Source organism: Varanus komodoensis, unplaced genomic scaffold (genome assembly GCF_004798865.1).
Source record: "Varanus komodoensis strain SLA01 unplaced genomic scaffold, ASM479886v1 scaffold15, whole genome shotgun sequence".
Lineage (NCBI taxonomy): Eukaryota > Metazoa > Chordata > Lepidosauria > Squamata > Varanidae > Varanus > Varanus komodoensis.
Window position 1 is genome coordinate 28,606,371 of NW_025335440.1, and position 26,834 is coordinate 28,633,204.

At 37.3% G+C, this 26,834-nt stretch overlaps 1 protein-coding gene across 4 annotated transcripts; it reads right to left on the reverse strand.

Moving 5' to 3' along the window:
* PEX1 (peroxisomal biogenesis factor 1) lies at window positions 1–26,734 on the reverse strand. 4 transcript variants are annotated; one of them, XM_044424972.1, is made up of 24 exons: window positions 26,522–26,734; window positions 24,540–24,683; window positions 23,815–23,898; window positions 23,481–23,595; window positions 22,628–23,397; window positions 21,384–21,503; window positions 20,534–20,651; window positions 18,987–19,093; window positions 18,165–18,259; window positions 17,118–17,250; window positions 16,281–16,377; window positions 15,431–15,601; window positions 15,154–15,308; window positions 14,711–14,900; window positions 13,132–13,298; window positions 11,772–11,906; window positions 10,634–10,698; window positions 10,297–10,439; window positions 10,107–10,210; window positions 8,025–8,201; window positions 6,422–6,652; window positions 4,782–4,850; window positions 2,467–2,597; window positions 1–305 (listed from the first exon to the last, which is right to left on the reverse strand). In XM_044424972.1, exons 1-24 carry the CDS (start codon window positions 26,633–26,635, stop codon window positions 224–226), a joined length of 3,717 nt encoding a protein of 1,238 aa, XP_044280907.1. In that variant the 5' UTR covers window positions 26,636–26,734; the 3' UTR covers window positions 1–223. The 4 variants fall into 4 exon arrangements, with proteins under 4 accessions (XP_044280907.1, XP_044280906.1, XP_044280908.1 ...); XM_044424971.1 differs by having other exon boundaries at window positions 4,653–4,850; XM_044424973.1 differs by lacking the exon at window positions 26,522–26,734 and having other exon boundaries at window positions 4,653–4,850; window positions 23,815–23,914; window positions 24,540–26,494.
* Between the last annotated feature and the right edge of the window lie 100 nt (window positions 26,735–26,834).

The window sequence follows — 26,834 nt, forward strand, 5'->3', positions numbered from 1 at the left end:
TACCTCAAACATTTTAATATAGGTTTTCAGGAAGACATAATTTGAAAACTGCAATTATGTAAAATAATTTTGCAACAAGTTATTTCAAAGAAATCAATCATTTATTATCCTAGCATCAATATATTCACATGTGTATATTATATATATTGATATAATTTAGCAAAGTAAACACTTTGCAGTGAAAACTACTTAGTGATTATAATCACTTCCATATTCACAGAAGTTAAGCCAATGTTACTTTTTGTCCTGGTTTGAAAGCTAGTCCACTGGATCCTTTTCTCTTTGGATTTTGAAAATTATCATACCTAAAAAAGAAAAGAGAAAAAGAATAGAAGCACATTAAGACCATAGAATGTACTTTGTAGGAGAAATATTCAAAAAACACATCAGAAATAAAAACAAATGCTACTGTGCCTTAGAGGCTTATAATGCAATCCTATTGCTGCTAGTCAGTGCTTAGATGGTCATCTGTTTTTTTACATTCTCAGCTACATAGTCAGAAAATCATTCCACCCATGTAGCTGCGGCTCTGTAACCATATCCTCCTCCTCCTTCCTCCCTGCCAGGACAAAAAGAACCATGCTGACCGCTTCTCCAAGGTCATAAGAGCGATTTTAGAGAAGACCTTTTGGTGGAAGGGATGGAGAGAAGAAGAGATAAGTACACTGCAGTGCCACAGCCTCCTGCACTCCCCCTCCAAAGTGCTTTGCAAGGTAGAAGAGAGCAGGGGCAGCCTTCATCACTGCATTCCTCCTGCCGTCCATAAGATTATAATAGCATTATTACGTTACATTTCTACCCCACCTTTCTTTGGAGCCCAAGGCCATTTACAAGGTTCTCCTCTATTTTATTATCACAACAACCTTGTGAATGGCCCAAGGTCACCAGTGAGTGTCATGGCTGACTGGGAGCTAAAACGCAGATCTGTAGAGTCCCAGTCCAGCACTCTGCACCAGTACACCACTGGCTCTCAGTGAGTTAAAAGCATCCTAAATGGACTGTGCCCTAACTGGTTTGCATGGCATACAATTCTGAAATAGCAGTAATCTTTTAATTAAAATGGATATTCTTCAACACCCTGCCATAACTGCTACTCCATTCAGTGTGGATAGCAATGTACAACTAAAAATGAATTGGAATTAAAATCCCAAATGAATTAGAATTTTTAAATCCATAATAAACAGTAATCCATAATAAACACATCCATGATGTTAATGACTACTTTTCCAAAATGTTCATGGACAATATTTAAAAATTAATAAATACTGTGGCAGGGAACTGTACATCAGTGTACTAATTCTTTCAAGTTATAAATATCTGCTCAACCTCTGGGACCTTCCTCTGAGTGCCAACTCCAAGGGAAGCATGGAAGGTAGCGACAAGGGGGAGGGCTTTCTCTGTAGTGGCTCTCCATCTATGGAACAACTTCCCCACTGACCAGGCTGATGCTGAATTTATCCTCTTTTCAGCACCAGGTTAAGAAGGCTCTCTTCTGAGGCCGTTAAAGACCCTGAGGGGCCTGCAGGAAGTTACCTATCCCAGGTGTTTTGCAGAGTTGTACTTTGCTATTGTCTGTTTTTAGCTGTTTTAAATTTTTTTCTGATTCTGTTTTATTGCTCTTTTATTGTCTGGTTTTTATGGATTGTTGTATATAAACCATCCAAAGAGCTTTGGCTTATGGGGCAGGGCAGTATAGAAATTAAATCATCATCATCATCCTTTGACCTGGATGCTGGTGTCCAGAGACCACCTGGAATACCGCAAATATTTCCCTGGGCTTCCAAACAGGAAGGTTTTTGATGTATCAGGTTTGCCAATGAAAACTAAAGTCATCTCCCTTTTAATTAACACTTTCTAGCCCAACTCCTAGCCCAAAATGTGAGAGGATTATCTTCCTCCTTATGTGTGAGTCCTTTGGCAAAATCTGTAGGAGGGTCATACGAGCCTGTTCTCTCCTAATTAAAAATGGAATATGGATTTTTGTCTGTCATTCTGATCCCCCAGTCACCTCTTCTTTTGACCACCCAAAGAAGCTCTGCATATTGGAACACTCCAGGTTCCACTGTACAGTGAGTATTTTAGGTCAAAGTGTTTGCAAGCTATGTATTTTGTTGTTATTTATCTATTTACAAGTGCTGTTCTCTTTTTCTTTCCGTTTCATTACATGCTTGAATTAACATCATCTTTCAATTTGGATCTGGTTGAACATGTGTTTCTGATAATCCCAAGATTATTACTTCCCATTTGGGACTTCTTACTGGGCTTGCAGGTGAAAGAATAAGAAGAATGCAGGCCACCTATCCTGTGGTAACATGAGGTTTCCGCTGGTACCTCCCTCCCCGAGCCTTCCTTCTATCACCTGACTGGCAACCTCCCAATCACATAGATTTGTGCACAGTTGGTGTGCCTCACAAGGCAGATTATTACTAAGACCTTGTAGCTTGCTTTTACAAGACTTATACTTACAGTTCAGCAAATTTCTTCCATTCATCCTGATTAATAGATGGCTTTGTGGTTTCAAGTGCAGTCATTAGGTGAATCTGAGTAATACTTAGTGTTCTCTTGCTTACTATGGATGGGCTGGGAGTGACCCCTTCCTGAAAAACAATCACATTAAGGAAAAATACTGTATTTTATGAATAAACAGACTGTATGATAAAACAAAAGTAATTTGCCCTGATACTGATAATGGTTCAAGTTCAGAGATCCAGCCAAACCATGGTTTGCAGTAACAGTCATTTATTTATATTGATTGATTGCATTTCTATACCCCCCCCCCCACAGCCAAAGCTCTCTTGGCGGTTTACACATTCCATAAAGAGAGATAATAAAGGTAAAACAGAAATATCATAAAATCAGAAAAAAATAAATAGCTTTAAACAGCTAAAAACTGGTAATAAAAACACAATAGCAAGGAATAACGAATGCGAGAGAAAAGAATGAGTGAGCGTGACTCTGAAAAACTGGTGAACCCTCTCAAGCATCTGGGTGGCCAAGTGAGTCAATAAAAGCCGCAGAAAAGAGGGCTATCTTAACCTGGTGTGGAAAAGATGAAAAATTTGGTGTCAGCCAAGTTGCAGTAGGGAGGTTATTTCACAAACAGGGAGGCAATCACTGAGACAACCTTCCCCTTTCTTGCCACCCTACTCACCTTGAATAGGCACTTGATAAGTATCGTGGTCCTAAGCCATGTAAGGCTTAGATTTAGAAACCAACTCATGTGTACAGAGTGCTGGACTAGATGGACTTTGGGTATGATCCACCATGGCTTTTCTTATGTTCTTAACTACATCAATCAGTATACTAACTCAAATATGCCAGAGAGTCAGAAAAAGACAAAGACTGGGAAAACCCTACATTTGCCAAATAAATAGGAGGTGGTACTACGGAAATAGCAGAGCAGTGGACTGGGAGACTGTACAACCAAGGAAGCGTGGGTGCTGGTGACAACGATGGGCTGTAAGAGTGACAAAGGGTGGATAGATTTAGAAGGCAAGCAGGAGCAATTAAAATTACTTGAACTCAGAGGCATGAGATCCTAAGGGCTTCTGGGTTGGTTGCCAATACAAAAATGCTCTTAGCACTGACTTCCCTTAAGTTTATTTTATTTATATATTTATTTTACTTCTATACCACCCAATAGCTTCTCAGGGAGGTTTACAACATTTTCTCAGTATTTAGTCACAAATTTTAAAAAGGGAGAGGGGATCTTAGATGCTTAGGTACTACAGACTACTGTTTCCCCGAAAAAGCCAATTATTTTGCATTTTATTCTTCTATCTTGCATGCCTCAGTTTGTGGCTCTGCTTACTGTGACCCCATGGATCTGCCCAATATTAGTTGACCTGCCTGCTGCCCCACCAGCCCCAATGGACACCAGGGACCACTGCTTTTGTTTTTGATACTGTGCTAGCTTCTAAGTATCTGTATGATTCCATAGTTGCAGGCATGACTCCTTTTATCAACAGAAGTATCACATACATACTAAGGCTCCTGTGATGAGCCAGAGTCTTAACAAAGATGTTTCTTGGCAGTTTCCCCATGCTGCTTCTTTCAGAAATAAAATGGATTCTTGAGCCAAGGGGCTCAGAATAATGCCAATTAAATACACAGAGCACAATAGGTAAGTCAGAATGCCAGCACATCTGAAGCTCCTGTATAACAGTTAGGGAAAGGCCAAGCTTTCTACCAAACTATACCGGCGAGACTGTTAACAGTCAGATCAAGGCTAGGAATGACTAACAACTGAAAATGACTGTTTTGAGTATTGTGTTTGAATAGTTAATAATTGTAAATATGCTTCAATAATTTCAGACTATACACCAAGTATTTCAGTACTCTCTTGTTCTTAGCCTGCAAACAATTTAGCAGCTGGGGAAGATAGGGAAGCGAGTGCCAGAACAGAACTGTGAAATCATGGCTCTGAGAGCACAACCTTAAAGTAGATGTGCTAGCTGAGTTGTCCCAGCAAGGACCACCTGAGCACTTTTATTTTACCTGTAGAGAACTTATTCCTACTGCTATGCTGCTTCTAAAACCTCAAACCTTTGTTGCTGCATTATTGCAGTACTTACTATTATTGCAACTATAGAAAAAATCCAAAGAACAATTGTGTAAATACAATAAACAGTAAATATAAATGCCTTGCATACTCCATTTCTGCTCCTGTAGTTGGCCTTGATAGCATTGATTTCAGCCCTGAGTTGCTCTATCTGATCTTGATTAAGTTCTTGGTAACCTTCCTGTAATGCTGCTCTTAACACTGGAGGTTGAGAGGATACAAAATCCTTTAGAGATATGCTAGTTAAATCATGATTCATGGAGTTTGGTCCTGAGAAGCACTGAGAGCTCTGTAGAAAGAAATAAAAAATATATAATATCATAATACAAGGCAAACAGCAATTTCATACTTTCAGTTGCTACTATTTCAACAAAAGTAATGGATAATTATCAAATGTGATTAAAGAAGGCAAACAGTAAAAAGTGATTTATCAGTCAGGTTAAGTTATTTGTGCGATGAAAAGCTTAAACATGAATGTGTTTCATCTTTAAAACACTTCACATTTACAGAGGTCTACCTTGATCATCTCTGTAGAACAGAAAAGACCAGGAAAGAAAGAGAAATGTCATTTTTTGTTCCTCCATACTTTCCCAAAACACACACAGACCTCCCTCTACTTTTGGACAAATCAGACAGAGTATAAAGCTTGGATGAAGTGTTACTTGACTTTATCCAATTAAATCACATGCTGTATTAGCTTCTCTCTCAAGTCTGTCCATAACTTAGCAAACTAGGAAGTCAAAGTGACTTGGTTTGAACAATCAGATCATTCCATGGGTAGTTTTAATCCATACTGGGCTGTGGTGCATGCAGGTCGGGATTTGCATAGTCAAGGCACAACCACATCCTGTTGTCATGTGGGCTATGTCAGGGACCATGGGCTATGTGAAAGTTAAATAAACTTCCCATAATCCAACAAGGGACCATGGTTTATGCAAGGGTTTATAAATTCAATATATGCACTGAATATTCAGAATGCCTGCCCTCACACACCATGGCTCAATTGCACAAACCAGCCCACTATCTTGCAGCCAGCATCAGTAACTTCCGTTCCTCATTCCCTTCCAAAGGCCGTAATAAACAAGAAAATGGATTGGAGTTAATTGAAGGATAAAGTAGAGTGCCATTCAGTGTTCTAAATTTATCATACTCAAGGGTGTTTATTAAATAATACTGCCACTGACTTTCAATGGCACACATTTCTTATATTACATTTAAAAATTTTATTTTTCCTCTCATTTTACAATATCAAACTTTTTCTAATGATGGGATAAAATCTTACCCAAGGTGCAATGTTTCCTTCTAGGAGATTGCTACCTGCATAGTAATAAACAAAGTACTTAAATTTCAGCCACTTACCATTTGCAGTTTTTCTCCCTGCATAACAAAAAGTAACTAGAAAAAAGGAATATGATACAAAACCTCAACTAACTCTTTTATTTGAGGTACTTTTCAGTCCAAGCCCACAGAAGATCTTGGAGTAAAGTTTTTCAAACAAAATCGAGTCAGAGCAGCAGGTTCACATGTCCAGAATTTTATGTTTGAAAACCAAAGTGTTTGGGACAAAAGAAATATCCGAAGCAGTCTACTGATCTTTGCCACTGTTTTAACTCATTAGTAGAATGTATTGGGGTAAAAATGTTTCATGGAGGGTTTTTTTTTTTTGTATTTCATACAAATACACATCCAGGGAAACAGTGCACATCTTCTGACCCCACACAGAGGGATGTTTTCTGGAACATTTTACTACTCCAAGATACATTTGAATTTGGTTTGGGGTAGAAAAATATTCTTAACAGATATGTGTAATTTGATTTAATTGCTTGCATGAAGATTAATTAAGGAAAAGTAGCCAATTACCATTTCTGAAACAGTTCCGTTCCCAAGTTCAGATTCATAGGAACTGCCAAAGTAAAGACGATATATGTTGGATCTTGGATCTTCAGGAAGCAACTCACACATCTCAAGGGAGACTAGAGATTGTTCCAAGCCTCCTTCTCCATCTCCTGCAGAATCATCTGATCCACTGCTTTGGTTTAAGAAAACCATTGATGATAGACTGAGATCACTGTCTGAGCTAGAGCCTATATCCTAGTAAAGAAAATTAACAAAAATTAGCATTGCCAAGACTGCAAAATCCCTCCAAAAGGAGCCCCATGGCATCCCTTTCTTCTCACCTTCAGACAAAGAAGTTAACACTTTGGCAAATGTTTGATTTATGTTAGTGTTTTCTCTCATTATCATGAGTTTTGTTACTGTTGCTCCAGTTTTACCTGTTAAGCGTGCAGTCTCCTATGGATTGTAGAGACTTACAACAATCCAATGCAGAGTGGAAGGAATGACAGAGTATGCCGACTAATTTGATGCATGTTCAAATGTCTTCATTCTTTTCAATATCATTCCTCAATAGTTTATGGCGGAATTTTAAATGTCTCCTTATATGTATATATTGACAAGGGCCTCCCAATCCATCCAGGTAATCTTATCTATGTTAACTTTTAAAAAATTTAACACTATGGGATTGGGTTGTGTTAAAACTGACTGAACAACAAGAAAACACACATATACAAAAATTTGCTACTTTTTATTAAAAAGCCTCATATTGCTGTTTTAGTAAATAAACAGGACTATAAAAATATTTATTTATTTATTTATTTATTTAAAACATTTTTATGCTGCCCCCATTGCAATGAAGCCTCGGGGCAGCTCACAAAATAAGCTGACATAAGATAAACTTAATGTGTAGCTGCAGCAAATATAGTAAGTATTATCATTACAATTATACATTTGAATATGAATGGTTGATTATTTGTAAATAATTTTAAAACTAAATGTTTCATATATTAAATTTGAAAGTATAATTTATTCAGCTATTAACCACAAGTTTACTGTGTAATTCTTTTAAAAAAATAATCTTATAAGAGACTGAAGTTTTATGAAATATATTTTATGTTCCTAAAGTAGCTTTAGATTTATAAAGAGTAATAAAAGCTATGTTGCACATATTTCCTTTTCCCCCACAAATTTTTTTTTCCTAGACCAAAAAAAGTTTATCTTTCATAGAAAACTGCACTCCAACATTATCTGACAAAGAAAACAAGTGTGAGTGAAAATTTGAAACTGAGAGGACTTCCATGCATAGTTATGATGTGACATGAGAGCTATTCAAGAAGGAAAGTGACAAGTTCTAGGGCATGATAAATACAGATATTTGGATCCAAGGCTCTAACTATAGCAAAACAAAGAGAAATTGAAGAAACCTTCCAGAAACTTGTTTACTATTAAATAAAGCAATGGCAAAAAAAATTTTTTTTTTTTGTTTCTAGATGATATAACCTCCAAATTAATCCAAATATAGAGCATTTTAGGCATCCTGGTTACCAAAGTTTTGAGATTCTTTGAAACCTTGGTAAATTGTATAAATAGCAAAACCTCTGTTTCAAACAAAATTAAATGTACTCACCTGGGGCAAGGTTGAACCCAAATTAGCATGCACTGCCTCTAACTGGGCATTGTATAGTAAAGCTTTGAGGTCTGCTCCTGTGAAATGCTCAGTTTTTGCTGCCAAATGCTGTAAATCTACATCAGGTGCCAGAAGAAGATGATGACTCAGTGCTTTAAGAATTTCAAATCGGGAAGCCTAAGACAATTAGAAGTACCTTTGTTACTAAAATACTAATTTCTTGCCCTTAGAATATTAAATTAACATTCTGGTTCTGAATCTGCCTTGTGATCTAGCAAAAAGGACAGTGGTGAAGTTACAATAGCATGTGGAAGCACTAAAGTAAATCATCTTTATTGAATGGGATGAATAGTCTTTTGCAATTCCACACACATTTTCAAGATTGTTTCTTACCCATAATTGATTTTTTCTTGGTTTTTAAGCATGTTTGATAAGATCATCAGGAAACTACTACATTCTGCATCTTTGTGAATTTTGCAGTATGTGTTTAGCTTCTGCAAAAGTACCATCCAAAAAACCTGTACTTGCTCAATTTCCATCCCATCCAAGTTCTAGAGGTGTTTATAAACATTATAAATATCCACTTTGATAGGTTACAAGCCTTCATTTTCTCAAACAAATCTATTATCACACAACTCCAGAAATAATATTTTTAAAGAGAAAAACACATTAAGGTTAAGAGTTAGGTACACAATGTGAAATAGTAAACTCTTCTTTCTCAGTAGGTCCAATTAAGTCCTCACCATTATCAAAATTACTTGTTCATATGGGGGATGCAATTACAAATTAATGTGTATATCCACCTCAGAATTCCCTATCACATTTCTTATTTTGTACTACTTTGGTTGATTATCTACTAGACCTGCAGAATGAGCTTCCTAATGCAGAAGTCAGTGTACTAATGGGAGATTGTAATGCTCATACTGGTACTGGTAAGAATTCAGTTACCTCAATTAATACAGAAAAGTTACTTTTGGAAGAAGAGGAGGAAGAGGAAGAAGAATAAAGGACAGTAATAAGATCACAAAAATGTAAAAATATGCTTTACAATATATTCAGGTAGCAAATTGTTATTTACTAACTGAATAAATTAAAAAGCATATCTTTACAATTAAGCAGATTAATTTAAAAAGTCATATTAATTTTGACTAGGATTTTTTAAAGATGATCGAGTAGGGAGTTTACATATTTTGAACCCACATGTGTGGGTACAGTGGATATTGTGGTCATTGCACCCCCTTTAAACCAAGAAATTCTTCAGTATGAAGTAGGAGGAAGGCCAGAGAGTGGCAACCAACCTTTGTTGGTTCACTTTTATTCAATGCTAGATTATACTTTTTGCTTCTGTACACAGTCATAGAATTGATCTAGTTCAAACTAAAACAACTAGATGAACTAACAGGGCAACAATTCACACAAAGACATTAGTCAGAAGCATAATATTAGCATAATAGCATAATTTTCTTGGTACAGAATTTTAATTTATTTAACTGCCTAATTTGCCGTGGTTTCTCTAGGCAGCTAACAACAGATAATTAAAATACTTTATAAAACAATAAAACAATGGCATAAATTTATCTAAAACCAGATAAAAGTACATTAAAAACAATACAAGTGGAGGGTTAGGTAGCGACTAATCAATATTAAAATGTCTTTTAAAGAGGTAGGTCTTTGTCTGGTGCCAAAAAGAGTTTAAAGAAGGCGCCAAGTGAATCTCCTTAGAGAGAGCATTTGAATTGTGGGAAGCAGCAGAAAAGGGCCGCCCCCTAGCAGCCACTCCTATCACCTCCCCAAGGGATGGCTAATGCAAGAGGGCCCCCTGCATTGATCTTAAAGGCCGGGTAAGCATATAAGGGTTGTCATGCTATTATCTCAGTTAAAATTAATTCTGTTCCAATCTGATTTTTCTTTCATATTTTGAAACTGGATATGATCTACAGATCATGATGATTTTATTCTTATGCAATCTCAGTCATCAATAGGATACAACTCAACTGAATTCATACAGAAATTAGTTAGTTCCCATTCAGTTAGGGTTCTTTTTTTCCTTTTCATAGTTGGTGCAGTGCTTTGTTTCTTTACCTGATCAGGAGGTGGACAATACAGACACTTATCCAGGCGACCAGGCCTCAAAAGGGCAGGGTCAATCAAATCAGGGCGACTAGTGGCTGCTAGTACATAAACTCCTTGGAAAAAGTAAGAGTATCTGTTAATAACACATGTCTGCTAAACATTTTACAGGAAGAGGCAGAAATAACAACGAAATCATTACCTTCTAAGCCTTCTACGCCATCTAACTGAGTCAGCAGCTGATTAACAACTCGGTCAGTTACACCAGTGTTATCGTGACCTCGCCGAGGAGCAAGAGAATCAAATTCATCAAAGAAAAGTATGCAAGGCTTGGCTGCCTGTGCTCTGCAATACAACATAATAAAGACTGAAGGAATGGATTGAGCCTGCCAAGACTGGGCATGTGATATTAGTAAGCCTTGCTATTTTCCCACTCACTCCAACTAGCCCTGTTTCTTCACACTGCTCTCTAGTACTTCCAGTAACTATTTTTAACACCAAACATGAAGAGAGAATCTATTAGCAAATTGGGATCCTACTTGTTAAATAGATCTCGAACTGCTTGTTCACTTGCTCCAATGTATTTGCTGAGCAGTTCTGGTCCCTGTAAAACACAAATATGAAAGTACTGTCAACAAACCAAACCACTTGGGATGCAATCCTATGCCCATTTAAACAGAAAAACTCCCAGTTGGCTGGGGCATGCTAAGAGTTGTCAGTTTTTTTTTCTGTCCAAATATGTATAGGATTGCACCTTACACCTTTAAAAATGTAAGAAATCAAGACCGAAGGGAGGGCATATCATAATGAGACACAATTTGAGCTACTGTAATAACTAGCCATTTTAAACATAACCAAGGATACCTCTTCTTCCAAAGTTGGGAGGGAAGTAAAATATGCAATGGCTCTAGGTAGTCTAACAACAACAACAAAAAAGATTGTATTACGCAACTCTCCAGTAATACACACGTTCTACAGAAATTATGTAATTGATCATTATTGAGTGAATGAATAAAAACAGGCACATAAGTAAAGGAACATTATGAAAATCAAGTAACTGAAAGACATTATGCAATAAGATGAAACTGAATCTACCCTGCCCAAGAGATTCACTGACAAAAGCTGGATATACATTTTTCCAGTCTCTGTACCAGGTAAAAACGAAGGGTTGTATCTGACTGTATCCCTCCCCCTCCACAGCCCTTTGATCAGTGGAGAATCCTGTGAGGGCACAGGGAGCAGCAGCTGATTTCTTTGCACAGTTCTGTTTTCTTCTGCAACCTCCACACCACTTCCCATGTTGCTCCCACCCAATGGGAGCAGAAAACATTAGTGGAAATCATGCCTTTCTTATGTATCACAGAGCCTTCTATCAGCTGAAGGCACAAATAGATGCATCCTTTTAAATGACAGTTAAGATATTTTAGCAACTTCCTATGGCTGCGGAAAGCACTATGTAAATTCATAATGTAAAATTGTGGACATTATTACTTGGCTTACAACAAACTCATTTAGATTTTAAAAAGCAATGTAGGTATCTTGCATGAGTGCTTCTGAAAGCAAAACTATATATATGCAGTCCATCTTCTTACTGAATCCTGGCCCAATTAAAACATCTCAATAATTTCAGGTGCATCTTAGTATTTACTGGAATTCAGAAACAGTTCGATTGGTTACCTTGATGCTGATAAAGTTCATTCTACTCTCTCGAGCAACTACACCTGCTAATAAAGTTTTTCCTGTTCCTGGAGCCCCATATAGTAATATTCCTGTTCTCTGTCGTATGGGCAGGTTTGCAAATAACTCTGGATACTGAAAGTATACAAAGACATCAGACATTGTATGATGATAACCACTTGAATACTGTTTTGCTGACCCCATTATTAGCAATATTAATATTAATGCATGATGAATGTAGTATGTTCCACAATATCAGTTCTGGCATTTTTCCATATATAAAGTACAACCAATCCCTCATTTTTCCTCCTCCTTTCACAAAAACCTGTAAAATAGCTTAAGGCTTGCTTATTTTGAGATATAACATGCATATTCCTTTTCTTTTCTTTTCTTCTTTTCTTTTCTAACTTTTCTTTTATAACTTCTTTTATATCGTTTATTTTTTTATTTTATATTATTAATTTTAATTTTATATTGTTATTTTGTATTGTATTGTATCTTATTGTGTTGTAAGCCGCCCCGAGGCTTCGGCAAGGGGCGGCATAGAAATGTTCTAATAATAATAATAATAATAATAATAATAATATGCAAACAAATAATTTTCTAAACATTGTAACATCATTCGGTAATGGGTAACATTCTGCATTTACAGGCTTCAGTTTATCCTGTTTGGCTATGTGCTTTATGATATAGTCCAATAATTACCAAAGAATCATATATCCTATTATTTATATATACAAAATGTACAGTGTTTCATTTCTCCTGTCCTCTTCACATCTGCTTCAAGCCACATAGTATTTACTCTCCCATGTCCCAGATGCACCTGCCAAGCCTCACACTAGCAAACCGCATGCAACAAGAAATAAGATCTACGTGCACAGTCTATTATCTAAAATGCTTAGTTCATTCTATTGGAGATTAAAGATTATGTGCATTGGGTATACAGAAAGACTTATTTTCATTATGCCTCAATGCAAGGTAATCTAGATTTAGAGAGGATGAACATGATCCCCCTTCCACCCTGTGCATAGACTCTTGATGATCTTAGATTAACAACTCATACTTCCTTGCAAACCCATCCATCTCAATACTATTCTGTTGCTGCATCTTTCTCATGTTTGTTCAATCCACACAGGTGCACTTTTAATGCTGTTGCACTTTCCTTCTGCTTCAAGATCCTTCTGCTTCAAGTATGGCTGAATGAGAAGATTGTAGCATACATATGTATTTGCCCATTTTAATAAAGTGGTTATTCTTCAAGCCAGAATTGCTGCCCATCAAATATCTATGTTCATATGATTATATGGCAAACACAGCATTAAGAAAATTAATTGTTTTTAGACAAAGAAACAAGAAGTACCTTTGCAGGTAATTGGATTGTATCTTTAAGTACTTGCTGTATCTCCTTAAGGCCACCAATCCTATCCCAGCCAAAGTCCTGAGGTTTATGAAGGCTAATGTTTCTCAAAGAAGTTGGGGTGAAACCTTGTAAAGCTTTTTGGAAGTCTGATGTTGACAGAATCAAATCTGTTAAAATGGACAAAAACATTCACTTTATGATTTTTGCACTGGAATATTAAGCAACATTATTTCTAAATATGCCATAAATTAAATCTGTTAGCCTAATAAAGGTCAAGGCTAAGTCTAATGGCTTCATCCCATGATACATATACAAGGCAAAAAGCAGCCATATTTGTAAGATTCATTGCACAGCAAAGTGAGGGCCACATCCAGTATGTTCTTCCTGTGAAGGGACCCAACACTGTATTAGTCTGATGGTGAGGAATAGAAGGCATTGCTCCTGTGAGTTGCACTAACAATAAAATGTTGACAGGACCAATGAACCCATCTTAACTGCATCCAAGTTGCAGTCATAAAAGACAGATCATTAAACCAGAAGTACCAGGAAGTACAAGCTGAAAAACTCAAACAGTTGCCCCAGCTCCTTATTCATAGCTGAACATAACAGATGGGCATTATATGACATCTGTGAACTATGCACTTGGCTGAAAAGTGTTCTTGGAGCAGTTCCCTGCCACCTTTGTTACCACAGTTGCTGGATGGTACTATGGCAAATTTCAACCCATAATCCTACTTGCCATCAGCAAGTATAAAAGTTCTTCAGACTGGTCATTCAACAAGTCTGAATAACTCATTGCTGGCTGAAACCATTCAGGCCTCCCTCAGTGTTCTAGACTGAAGGCCTTCAGCTAGCTCAGCACCAGCTTATCTGCCTGCATTTGTTCTTTTGCCTTCCAACCTCCAATATAACCATCTGCTCTAGGATCAAAGCACTTGATATTCCACTCTCTTCTGATACTGGCATTGTTATGGGTCAAAAAAGAAAAGAACAAAGGAAGAATGAGGAGGGCATGAAAGAAAGGGATCACTCTCAGTCAACAACAGAGAAACTAGCTTGCTTTCATGCACATAATGGTGTAGTAGGAAACCTCTTTATGCAGCAATGTGATAAGATAATAAGTCCAGTTAATTGTGGTTATCAGCAATACACGATTATTTAATCCTAGGAGTACTATTGTGCTTTCTATTTAATCCAGCCTCTTAATTAATTCATGGTTTCAGATTATAAAAAGATGCCCATCTTTTTCTTCTTTTTGTTTTACACATAACTTTTCAATATTAAATATTAGGAGATATAAAGGCAAAAGGGGTACACTAGAAATACCAAATATACCAGCCTAGTCAACCTTAGAAATATTGTTACAAGGAACTAAGCCTTGGGACAGACAATTGAACCATTTACAATGTAGAGAAGATTGCTACTTTTTCTGTCTTTTGTGCAAACTACCCAACTGGAGGCTGTGAGTAAAAGGGCATGGCCACCTGCAGAACCCCAGATGGCTCAATTTGGCCTCACAGGCCTGAGGTTCTGTACCCCGTAAAAGAAATGTTGTGCGTAAGTTGCTTATAGTACATACCTTCTTTTTGACATGTTCCCTTGCTAGAAATACATGAGTGTATTGCACGATCAACTAACATTGTCAAATCCCTAGCCACAAATCCTTCCGTTTCCTTTGCAATTAGGTGGAGATCAAGATAACAGAACTTCTCTATGCTGGAGTCAAGTTTATTTTGGATTATGGAATGAAGTATTTCACACCTTTGTCCCTGAAAAAACACAAAAACACAAAAAGCAACTTGATCTGCAGGCCAACAACAAAGAATTGAGAAATACTAAGAAAAAGCTAGACCACATTTCAAAATAATGACAAGGGGCTAACCTTGTAAGATAAAATACAGATTTGGGTATTCAACATTACACATTTTACAACTTTACAACAACTCTTGAAATTAGATCCCAAGATTTTAAATAATTTCTAATGGAACATAATCTGATTAAATTATAGTTTATAGTTTTTACCTGATTTGGAACCTGGATATGTTGAAAACATTGAAATATATGAATTCCTTGAGCAGACACAATAGAAGAATGCAGTGACTGTTCAGATAGGCTTGTGGCAATGAGTGCAATCAAACTTTGCATGGCAATAACTTCTTTTATCAAATTTTTCAAAACTAGAACCAGAAAATAAAGCAGTTTAACTACTAGGTATTATACCTAAAATTACATTGCATCAATTTTTGTTACAGTTACCAGAAATAGAATCTTCTTGTACAATTAAGTAGCAAGCTATTACCATAAGCAAGATGGCTGCTTTGGACTGCTTCAGGGCTCTTCTCATGCTCTGGAGCAAGGGGAACTCCAATTATGTGATCAAGATCATCTAAAAGAACAACAGATGGCTGTCTCCATCCTGCCTCCAGAAAAGCTTCTTCAATCCTTTTCTGAATGTTTTCTAATCTTTTTCCTGAAACACAAATGCAGAGTAGCAAGAAATAGAAAGAAAACATGGTAGCTTCTACAGTAAACTCTGATTCTGCAAGTTTATGGATCAATGCTGATTTTTATTTTATACGATGACACAGTTTGCTTATAGCAGATCTTTATTATCCCTTATTACAGATCTCCTTAAGGCAATGTAAGACAGGTCTGGAAAACTTTCTATTTGCTGACGGCTATATTCCAGAGAGAATAACTCGAGGGGGACATGCCAGCAGTGGATATGGTCAGTTCCAATTCTTTCTCTATTCCTCCCATCCCGCCTTCTATTTCCTTCCTATATTTCTCTCCACTGACCAGGATGCTGGAGAAGTAATAGATAATTCATAGAAGTCTAAACAGATTGCCTGCAGAAGGCTTTGGGAACTAAGACAAGGGCCACATGAAATTAGGCCAAAAGCAATAGGTTGTCCAACTCTGGTCTAAAATATGAATATTAAACCAGTGGGGGAGTGTGATTAAACCAGAGGCACTTGCGATCCAAGTTTTAACTTCTGTATAGTTTATGTGGCTTACTATATGGCATTGGTCAATACATTCTCTCATTAAAATCCAAATCTTAACAGCTGCTAAGATAAGCAAAAACACTATAATAAACAATTTCACATACCAAAAGAGCTACAGAAAGGACACAGCTGTACTCATACCTCTTAATGCTTTACAGTCAACTACTTGTACATGAGCATCCAATTTATCAAATGCTTCTTTGCAGATAGCCTTTGCTAAAGTTGATTTGCCACTTCCCTGTAAAATAAATCAGGACTAAAACATTCTAAAATTATATCCAGAATTAAAGAATACTATTCTAGTTTGTTGCTATAGATTTTCCCTAAGGAAACAGAGATGCACTATCTCCTGTGAAAGGAATTAAAACTACAAGGAACTAAAATCCCAGGAGCAAGTTGATTATGCCTTCAACAGAGGACTCTCTTGGAATTACTTGTCATATAGAAGGGCCATCATACAAAAAAACAAGAAATTAGCATATCTATGAGGATGTAAGGCAAATCTATACATTAGAAGTATAAACACTGTACTGCATAAGACATTATTTACTTATTAGATTTATATTCCACCTTTTTCTTTTTAACTCAAAGCAGCTTACATCATTCTCTTCCTCCTGCTCTCAGTCTTATCCCCACAACAACAACTCTGTGAGGTAGTTTGGGCTGAGAGTCTGTGACCAGCCCAAAGTCTCCTAACTCCATGGCTGAGCAGGGACTAGAACCCAGATTGCCTGAGTCCCAGACCCACTCTTAACAACTACACTGCATTAATCTCAATAATACATACAATATAGAATTACATATATTTTATATAGATAGGTAGATACAAATATATATATGGTAATATCAGATCTTATTTACATTATTTGAAGGAGTCAATTAGAGACAAATTCATGATTGTCTGACATATAAATTGGATGAAGGATACTAATCGATATGTCTTAGGTGCTAAAGCAAAGAAACAAAGTCAAAATGTACCTTTCCTCCAGTAATCAGGATTCCTCCACTACGCAGTCCTGCAGATACAGAAGCTAGCTTTTGAGACAGTGGTTGTCCCAAGAGGCTGTGTGATATGTGTTTGAAACAAGATAATCCTTCTTTATCTACACCTCTGCAAAGGAAATTGTAGCAAAATTGAGAACTACAATTTTGTAGCTACAATTTGCTACAAAACTGTAGCAAAATACTTTCTATCCTGAAATGCCCTGAAGTGACTTGTTTATGGAAATGAAACTTATGAGCCCTATTCTGTTATGATACTTTAATGCCCATAGTTGCAGCAACTGTAAATATACAGAAAGAGTCTCATTCAGACATTCTCCATATATGCTGCACTTCAGGTCTTTGCAGTTCTACCTCCAGGTTTCTGAGAGCCCTTGGGCAAGGCACCCTCAGTAGAGCCCCTCTTTCACTGAGTCTACTTTTGCCATTATCCCCAGCTGTCACTGATCCTTCTACTCGCTCTCATCATGGCTGCCACTTGCATGCTTGACAAGCAGAGGACTAGATAATGGCATCTTTGGCTCCTCCTCACCACTACCATTGTCTGGGCCAGAACAAAAAATCAATTTGTAACAGTGAAAAGTCTTGTCTATAGGTTTCTGATGGGATGTGGCCCTTCAGTGGGTATCCAACCATGCTTACCCTTGATATGTAGGTGGGCTCCTTGTATGTAAGAAAAGTTCAGATAAATCAATCTGACTAGCACAACCTATAATAGAAGGCACTGATATGCCAATCTAGTATTTGTGCATGTTATTGTATAGAAACTCTTCTAACTTACCAGTGCTTGCCACTTGCCCAATTTCTGACTCACACAAGTAAGATTAAGCATGTTACTATATCATGACAGAGCACAACTCCAAGTCTTATAACGTCTAGTGTTCTCTTTAGGAACAACATTCCTCAAAGTTAAAATGGTAACTATATTTATACTGCATGGTTTTTAAATGTTTAATTAATTTTTCGCAGCTTTTTACAGTTAATTGTTTCTTGCAATTATATAATGCTACCAAAATATCTCACCCTAAACAGTTCATGCTTAACCATGGAAGATGTTGGTTAAAAGAAGACTGTGTACCACCACCACCACTGGCTAAGTTCATCGGTTGTAACAGAACCTGCACAAAAGAAAAGAAGTTCTATTTAGAAGAAGAAAAAGTAATAAAAAGATGCCTTTTAGGATGCAATCCTATACCACTTAATATCAACTTCTATTAAAATCAATGAAACTTTGAAACAGACAAGTATAAGATTGCACTATTGGAAAGTACTGGGGAAGTGGGCAGAAATACTGACCATTTACCAGATATACTGGTAAAATAAGACTAGGATCAAATTATTAGAAATCACAGGGAGGAAACTTGTATCTCAAGTGTGTGTAAGGGGTTTGTACAGTTCTATACATGCCTACTCAAAGAGAAATCCTGAATGCAGTTGGATTTACTCCCAGGTAAGTACAGGATTGCAGCCCAAAACAGTAAGACAGACAAATAAACCACAACATTACATTTAAATACTGCATGATTTTCACTTTTCTAAAAATATAGAAATTTTAGAAATATATTTCTAAAAATATAGAATACCAAAAACTAGAAAATAAGCACACTTTATAAATAAATGTGCTATAAGCCTGTTTTGAAAAGCAGTCACTTCAGAACTCCTCTAAGATTCTAAAATATTAAGACACTAAATATTGTTATGCACAGATGATTATTAGAAAATTTCCCCAGTGCTTTATGCTTTTCTTACAAGCAACAAAAACAACTAACAACTATAGTGAAATAAAGGAAATGTCACTATTTATTTGATGATAATGTTTGGATACCTGAAATAACTGATATTTACTTGTATATTTGCCTTCCGCAGCAATCCAGGGCTCAAGATGAAAGCATTTTTTGCTTTTTCCTCTTCAGTGTCAGAAGTGACTACACTGAGAACAAAGTCCTCCATGCCTTTTAAAACACAATGGATACATAATAATTTTGCTTGTGATATAAAATGAGAACATTGCATATTTTAAGACTTTTCTGTATTTTTATTAATAAAATCCAGATGTTTCAAAAAGTGTTATTGGGTATATAAAATCATTTTTGGGATAAAACAAATCACATTTTAATTGATTAACTGGAAATAACCAAATTTATGGACAGAAGTGAGGGTAAGGTTCTTTATTTACTGATGGTTATTTTGCATCCAATGTATTAATATAAAAACAAAAGAAATTCTTTTCCGTCTACAACAGGGGTGCACAAATGTTTTGGCCCAAAGAGCTGTATCTTGGGTATACTGAAGACCACAACTTCATGTGTGTGCATGCAGGCATATATTCACAAATGTAATTCTGGAGAACTTGGACATTCTTCAACCAAGCATACAAGGCATAGCTCAATCCCATTCATATCTCAGAAGCAAGCTTCAATGCAATAGCACTTATGCACACAAAACACACTTCATTTCTAAAACTGAAAGCTATTTAAACTTTAAATTCTCAGTGGGATAGTTACACTTTAAATGCTTTTAAAGATGCAACCTTATACATGTTATACAGGATAACTGGCTGGGGTACAGTAAGAGCTGTAGGGACTTTTTTTCTGTCCAAACATGCATAAAATTGACATTGATCAGAGATTTCACAGCTTGCTGCTGAAAGAACTCTTTCTTTAGTCTTTACAAGTTCTCCTGTGTTCTTTTCCTAAAGCTGCCTAGGATGAAACTGGGTGGAAGCTGCACTACCTATAGCTGCAGTGTGTCTCCATATAACTAGCTAAATAGTGTGTCTCCATATAACTAGCTAAATACTATAAACTGTCTCCAAGAATGCATCACACTTAGGTGCTTGGTAACAGGCATATTGATTTAGAGAGCATTCCCATGGCCTCTAGATGGCTTTTTTAGAGCCATAGTGTTGTTCAGATGCTGGGGATCCTCCCCTCACTTCACAGCTGGTACAGAATTAACCATGCTGGAGGTGTCTCCAGGGCTATGAGAGTGACCCTTAAGAAGGGCAAAGAGGGCAGGAAACTGCATTTGTCAGATTATGATGTATCCTGATGGTCCTGCGGCCTCCTTCCCTCCTCATCTGATATGCCTCTGTTAGATGGTCAAACTGACAGTCCAGTTGATTGTAAGGTGGAAGGTGAAGGGGAAGTTGCTCCCATGCTACTCCCACCCTGCATGGAATGCCTGTAAACCCCTGAATATGGAGGCTTATGGACATTTCCACTGATTGCACATTGATTGCATTGATTAAGGGGCATCCCCCTTAAAGGCAACATATTAATATTTAATTGACCGAAGGGTAATCATACTTAACTATCCTTTATCATTAGCAATTTTTTTAAAGGTGAAGCCTCATAACAGAGTATTACAACTAAAGATACAATTTTGCTTACCATCTTTAAGCGGTAATTGTATATAGCTTCTGTCTGCTATTATCAAAGGAAGCTTGCTGTAGTCCTCTAACCACAAATTAAACGTGTTTTTAATGTCATCTTCACTGATCTCATTATTCTGAAAAGAAGATATAAAGAGGATTGTTAGTTTGCTGGAGCTCTGTAATATAAATAATTTTACATAATAAACATTTGTTCATTTGGATGTCCACTGGACAGAAATATTAAGTACTGGAACAGTTTATTATCTGAGGGTTTCCTGTAGTCTCAGCATTTTCTAAAACATGACTTCCCTCTCAATTGCTTGTAGTAGCCATTTTTTTAAAAAAAAATAGAACTCAAGTCCTTATATACACAATATCCATTTTAATTCACCAGGAGTATTATTCATCCTCTCATTTGCAGGTAGTGGCAATAAGTACGAACCATTTAGACCTCTATCAATCTGCTTCATGTCACTTCCTACTTTACCAGGAACTTTTCTCAAATCTACCTTTCACAGCTATGATTCACTAATGTCTCCAGTCTGGCATGTGTGCTGCTAATTGGCCCTCCCTCCTCTTCACCCAGCACAGCAACCAATCAACTCAGTGACATTCTCTTATCATCACATTAGGCTGCTGCAGGAAGGCGGGAAGGAAGGGGGAATTAGCCTAACTTACATCCTATCTATTTCAATGGGTCTCCTCTAAACAGAACTAACATTGGATAGAGCCTTGCAGCTTTAAGAATGCTTTTGGAATGAATTGTGTTTTAAAAAGCATCATGGAATATGATGCTCCCCAACCATAACAGCCTACAAGACACTGGAAACTTCTTGACAAATCATAAGCAAAAGACATAAGCTCACTAAAGTTCTTTCAGGATGCAGTTGAATAGATGTTGGAACTTTAGGGTCTGAATTCACTGATACGATTCTCACAGCTGCATGTACTTCTATATGTAGTCTTTTTCTCAACTCTTCTGGTATCTGAAATGCAATTAATGAAGAACAGTAACACCAAAGAATATGTGCTTAAGAATATTCAAAGAACCCTTCACATTCCACTGAGGTATCTGTGCCAGTCCTCTATCTCATGTTTAGGAAATTTAAGAGTAATCTGTTTGTTTTTCCAAATGAATGTGAAGAATCCAATTTGAAATGTTAACAGTTTTCTGATGCTCTCAGAAAATATAGACCTGAACAGCACCCCTCCAGCTGGCCAGGACTGTCTTTCTCAACTTCTTTTAGGGCACCAATAAAACCCTTAAATCTTATTTGCTACTAGGAGTTGCACAAAACATTACTAGTGGCCTGAGTGAAGACTCTTCACCCAGTGGTGGCTTGTAATAGCCTGATTACCTACTTTATTTTAAATATATTTTAAGACATCTCAAGAACTTCAGTTAGAAGAGGGCAGAAGTAATTCAAATAAATACAAGGAGTTAGTTAATTAAATGTTGTTTTTAAAAGTATAAATGGTTCACAGCTATTCATTCTAAAGGGAAATAGTTCCTACTGATGTCAATGAACTATTTCAAGGGTATGAGCCTATACGTGCCTGGAGACAGAAAAAAGGCCTACAATTCCAAGGATTCCCCAGCCAGCATGACTGGCTAGGATGTGCTGGCAGCAGTAGGATTCATGTCTAAACATGAATAGGATTGTGTTGTGAGACAACGGTTGTGAGCTTAGAGACTGTAGCCTATCACTGTGTGGCCAGGCACACAGTTTCCTAATTAAATATCTGAAATTGATGGGACAGGGAACACCCATCTGCGTTTGTAGACACAGTTGCTAATTTTGCAAAACTGCCATGACAGCAAGCATAAAATAGCTGGCACAATGGATGTGGTGCCACTAAGTCTCCATTTTGCAAACAGTAAGCTATTTGTCAGTTAACTTCACTAATCTATGTCTCTTCCAGCAAAGACACACAGAGAATGAACCAACCAACCAGAAGTAGGAAAGAGAATGATCAGAACCCAGATACAGGGTGAAAGAAGAGATGGGAAACAGATCCAGAGAAAGAAAAGCATCAAGTTCACTTGACTTAAACATTTTCAAGACACAAATGTAACGATTATCCTGCAAGCATCTGAAATTGGACTAACCCAAACTCTTCCAACATGTAGTTTCTCCACAGGATTATTGCACAATATGCTATTCTTTAAATCTTCAAATCCATTCCATATTATCTGCACAACAGTCTTCTCACTGGATTCTTGACTTCTATTGCTGCTGGATTGCTTTTGGTCTTCTACACTTATCATCTGCTTTTCTTTTTTGGACATTAGATTCTGCCTTGACTCCTGATGCTGTTCTCTTGGAGAGAGCAGTTTATTAATCTTCCCATAAGAAACCTTAATGCTGGCTTCTAACGCTGGAAAGTCTAGATTCCACGGAAAAACATGAATGGTACTGTATTTCTGTAATGTACATGATGCTAATGTACTTTGCACACTAGGGGGTGGAGTCTGACATACTCTGAAAATAGAATCCATGTGAATCAAGTTCAACAAGCTGTCTTTGATTGTATTCAGTTCACCAGTATCACAAGAGGCTCCCTGTTTCTTGTCAGAAGGATAAAAGAAAATGTTACCAATTATGTTCCATATGTTTGGCAAGACATTTGCACTTAATGACACTTTTGTGCCTGAGTTATGGTCTGGGACTCCCATATTTAAATCGGTTTCTTTGGCACATAATTCTTTCATTGTTTCTCTTGAATCTAACTGAGTTTTAGACATATTATCCTGTAACAAGTGATTCTTTGCAGAAGGCAGCATGGTGGAACTTTCTTCATGCTGATGCATTTTAGGGCGTATGCAAAGTTTGGTCCCAGCTTCAAGTCTCCCATAAAGAGCAGCTGGTTTTAAGGTAACTGAAATAAAGGGGAACATATTAATATATATGCCACTTTACTAGTATCCATCTAATGGTGTAGAAAAAATGAATGACACTTACCAATTTTAATATAAATACATGTGTGTTGTTCAACCCACACTGGGAAAATAGCTTCAGGAAACACTATTCGAATTTGATCTAGAAGATGGCTTTCAAGTGAGAAAGCATGCAGCTCCTACAATAATGTTAATGAAACATTAAAAACATTTTATATTACACCTTGTCTGTATTCCATGATGAAGTTTATACACAAAACTGGATTTGAACCGTAAGGAAAGAATAGAAAAAATTATGTACAGTGAACATTTGGTTGTAAAAGGAAAAACAACGGGAATAAGACATCAGAATGTTTTAAAATGACTAAAAAAATTAAACAATTTGAATATTTTATTACCAGTATCTCCCAATCATCTGCTGAGAGGGGTTCCACTTCTACTTGCTGACAGGATAAGACTTGGGAACATGGCTCAAGGAATATCTGGCAGATAATAAACCTTGTTGAAAAAAATATTCTTGATATTTACATAAGCAAAATAAAGCAGACAGTATGATCTAGCTGAGAAAATGAAAAGAAGATGTAAAGGAGTGCTGGCAGTGAAAATGAACCAAGGCATTTGCATGCCTCCCTTGTGTTGGCATTATAATTTTGAACCATTTTTTCATTAGTGTGCCTTCCTTGTTCTCCCTGAACAATCCAGAAGACATTTTTCAGGTTTATAATTCTGTTCAGAACACTATCAGATACTAAACAGTTAAGAAAAATCTCTGGTGGTCTGAATCTTTGTTTGCTCATACATTAATCAATTCAATGAATCATGTACAAATTATTCTAACCCAGCTTGTTATTCAACATAATGCTTTCTTTCTGAGTTGGTCCTATGTATAGAAAGAGACTAATTTCTTCCTTTTAAAATATTGTTTTCTTAAGTACAGTATTACCCTGAATTCCGGTTCAGTTCATGCATGAAAAAATAAACTTTTGTTTTCATAGAAATGCTTTACTATAAACAAACTAACAATATGCAACAAACAACCAGATGAAGACCAATAACTATGAACTAGATTTCAATAATTTCATATCCTAGTCTGTGTATACAAACAAGAGCTTGCATTGCAAACCTGCTGTCCATTCTTGATGCCAAGTTTCTCTGCTAGTTGTCTGCTTATTTCAACAATGTTTATACCATACTGATGACAATGTCGGATTTCTGTCCAGCCCAAGAATACAGGAGAATTGTCCCAGGAAGCTTTCACAGCTTGATCCTGTTAAGTTCAAAGAAGACTAACCATAGTTAAACAGTGTATCAGCATGCATCATGCACATTTTTTCTGGCTAAGAATATGTAAATACACATATATACCATCAAGCTTTATTCAGCAAAGAGAGAGCTTATATGATGCACCCTTATACAGGGTATTTCTTTACAGGTTATTAACCTTGTATAGAATTTTACTCTAAAACCTGTGCATATTGTGCAGATCTTTTCTATGGATGGGCTTCCCTATCTGCTTCAATGGAGGGGAAATATCCATGTGTACAAAGGAATGCCTACATGAATTAGATTCTCCCTCAGGAATAAATGGAACAATTCCAGCAGCATAGTTCCACATTCAATGAAGATCATGCAACTAACAACTAATAGTTACTAACTATTACTAGTTACTAACTAATACTAACAACTAGGACAAAAATCTTCCATTTCACCCCAATCTTATTTTCACCATCTAGAATAAGATATTTGAAAATGCTTTTCAGCCTAGTCTAATTTAATAACAGTATGTGTGTATATTTAAGATGAGGCAGCCCAACAAGAATGCTAGTATACTATCAAACCACCAAAGCATGTGCAGGACCTAACACTATATGCACAGCCACCACAGGAGGTGGATGTTAATGACAAGAGTAAAACCTGTGAAGCAAGGCTACTTCTCTGCAGAAATGTATCTGATGTTCAAATAAACAAGAAAAGGAATACTGGAAATTGAGTCCTGTGAGATAATGCAGTAGAGGATGTAAGGCAGGAATGTGTGTGACAAGAGGAAGCAAAAGCGGCAGAGGACAGGAGACTATTTGGTAAATAGAACTTTTCGCTTGATCAACATTGTGATACACAGTTATTCTACTAAAGAAATTTGGGTACTGCTGATTGCACAAAACATAACAAACAGGAAAGGAGGAAGTTAATGGAGGAAGTTAAAACTCAAAGTACTGACATCCTCTATTAATGTGTGTATTTCAGATGTTTATGTTAAGTATATTTGCAAAGGAAGATCATCTCACTGAACTAAGATTTCATGCCATTAGCATGACCACAGATCAGAACTTCAGGTCTCAAAAAGGCATGGCAGGTTGCATTACCGCTATGAGCTAGAAAGGAAGGTGATTCAGTTGGCATTAGAAAGAGAGGCAGACAGAGGAGTATGTTATGTCAGATTTAAAGTGTCTGGCCCTTTTCTAGCTGTAGGAATCTACAAAGGAATTTTAGGTTTTCACTTCAAGTTCTGCAGTGATGAAAAGCAACAGCAAAACAGCAACCTTGTATGTAACATAATTCCATCCTCTATACCAGGAGCGAGAAATATGTAGTCCTCCAAGTCATTGGACTCTAAATCCGGACAGCATGGCCAATGGTCAGGGCTGCATGAATGGTAATCCAAAGATATTTGCAGGGTGACAGGTTTCCCACCCCTATTCTACACAGCTAGTAAAGGCACACGCAAAGAGTTCCCATTCTCTACTGTATCCAGCAGTCTGAAACCAGAGTATCAAGATGCTATAAAAAAGAATTCCAAGCCCTCTCTGTGTTGCCATAGTAACAAGATGCGAAAGTTGTGATGAAGGAGGCTGCCATGAGGGGAGAGTGGGCACCTGAACGTCGCCAACAAAGACACGATGAGAGGAAAGCAGAAATGCGAGTGAACACGTATTGCGAAAGAATAAGAGATCTGCAACTAGGAAAGAACAGGAGAGCTTCACCATCACGGGTGACACTGGGCAGGGGTTCAGCTTGCGGAAAAAGAAAAGAGCAAGAGCTCGGGCGAGTTCCCATGATCCTCTACCCAGGCAACAGATTAAGCCACCCTCCCCTACGCTCCTGTACCTGCTGCAGACGGAGGCTGGAAGCCAATCCAGCCGGCAGGTGCAGGAAGCAGTCGCGCGCGCCGCTCAAGGAAACGCTCACCGCGGCGATGCCAGGGCCACCCACCCGCCACATGGCGGCCGCGGCCCGGGCCTATCGACAGCCTGTAGGGCTAGAAGCTTAAAACTACCCAGACTCGCAACTACTGAAAATCATGTTCGCACTAGAATTAATGTTTCTGCTTCTCCGCCCCCAGTCCACCCAATGAAATCGATCGACCCATTCACCTTGCTTTGCTGTGATTGGCTAAGTTCTTCGTAGTTTCCGGACTGGG

What these genes read in the sequence shown, in the direction of transcription:
- PEX1 (XM_044424971.1), bottom strand. Translation starts at nt 26,635, where the DNA reads ATGTGGCGGGTGGGTGGCCCTGGCATCGCCGCGGTGAGCGTTTCCTTG. An exon ending in GTTCGAGATCTATTTAACAA is followed by an intron (nt 10,440 to 10,633) that starts GTAGGATCCCAA and finishes GTTGTATTGCAG; the next exon opens with AGCACAGGCAGCCAAGCCTT. An exon ending in TGGCGTAGAAGGCTTAGAAG is followed by an intron (nt 10,211 to 10,296) that starts GTAATGATTTCG and finishes ACTTTTTCCAAG; the next exon opens with GAGTTTATGTACTAGCAGCC.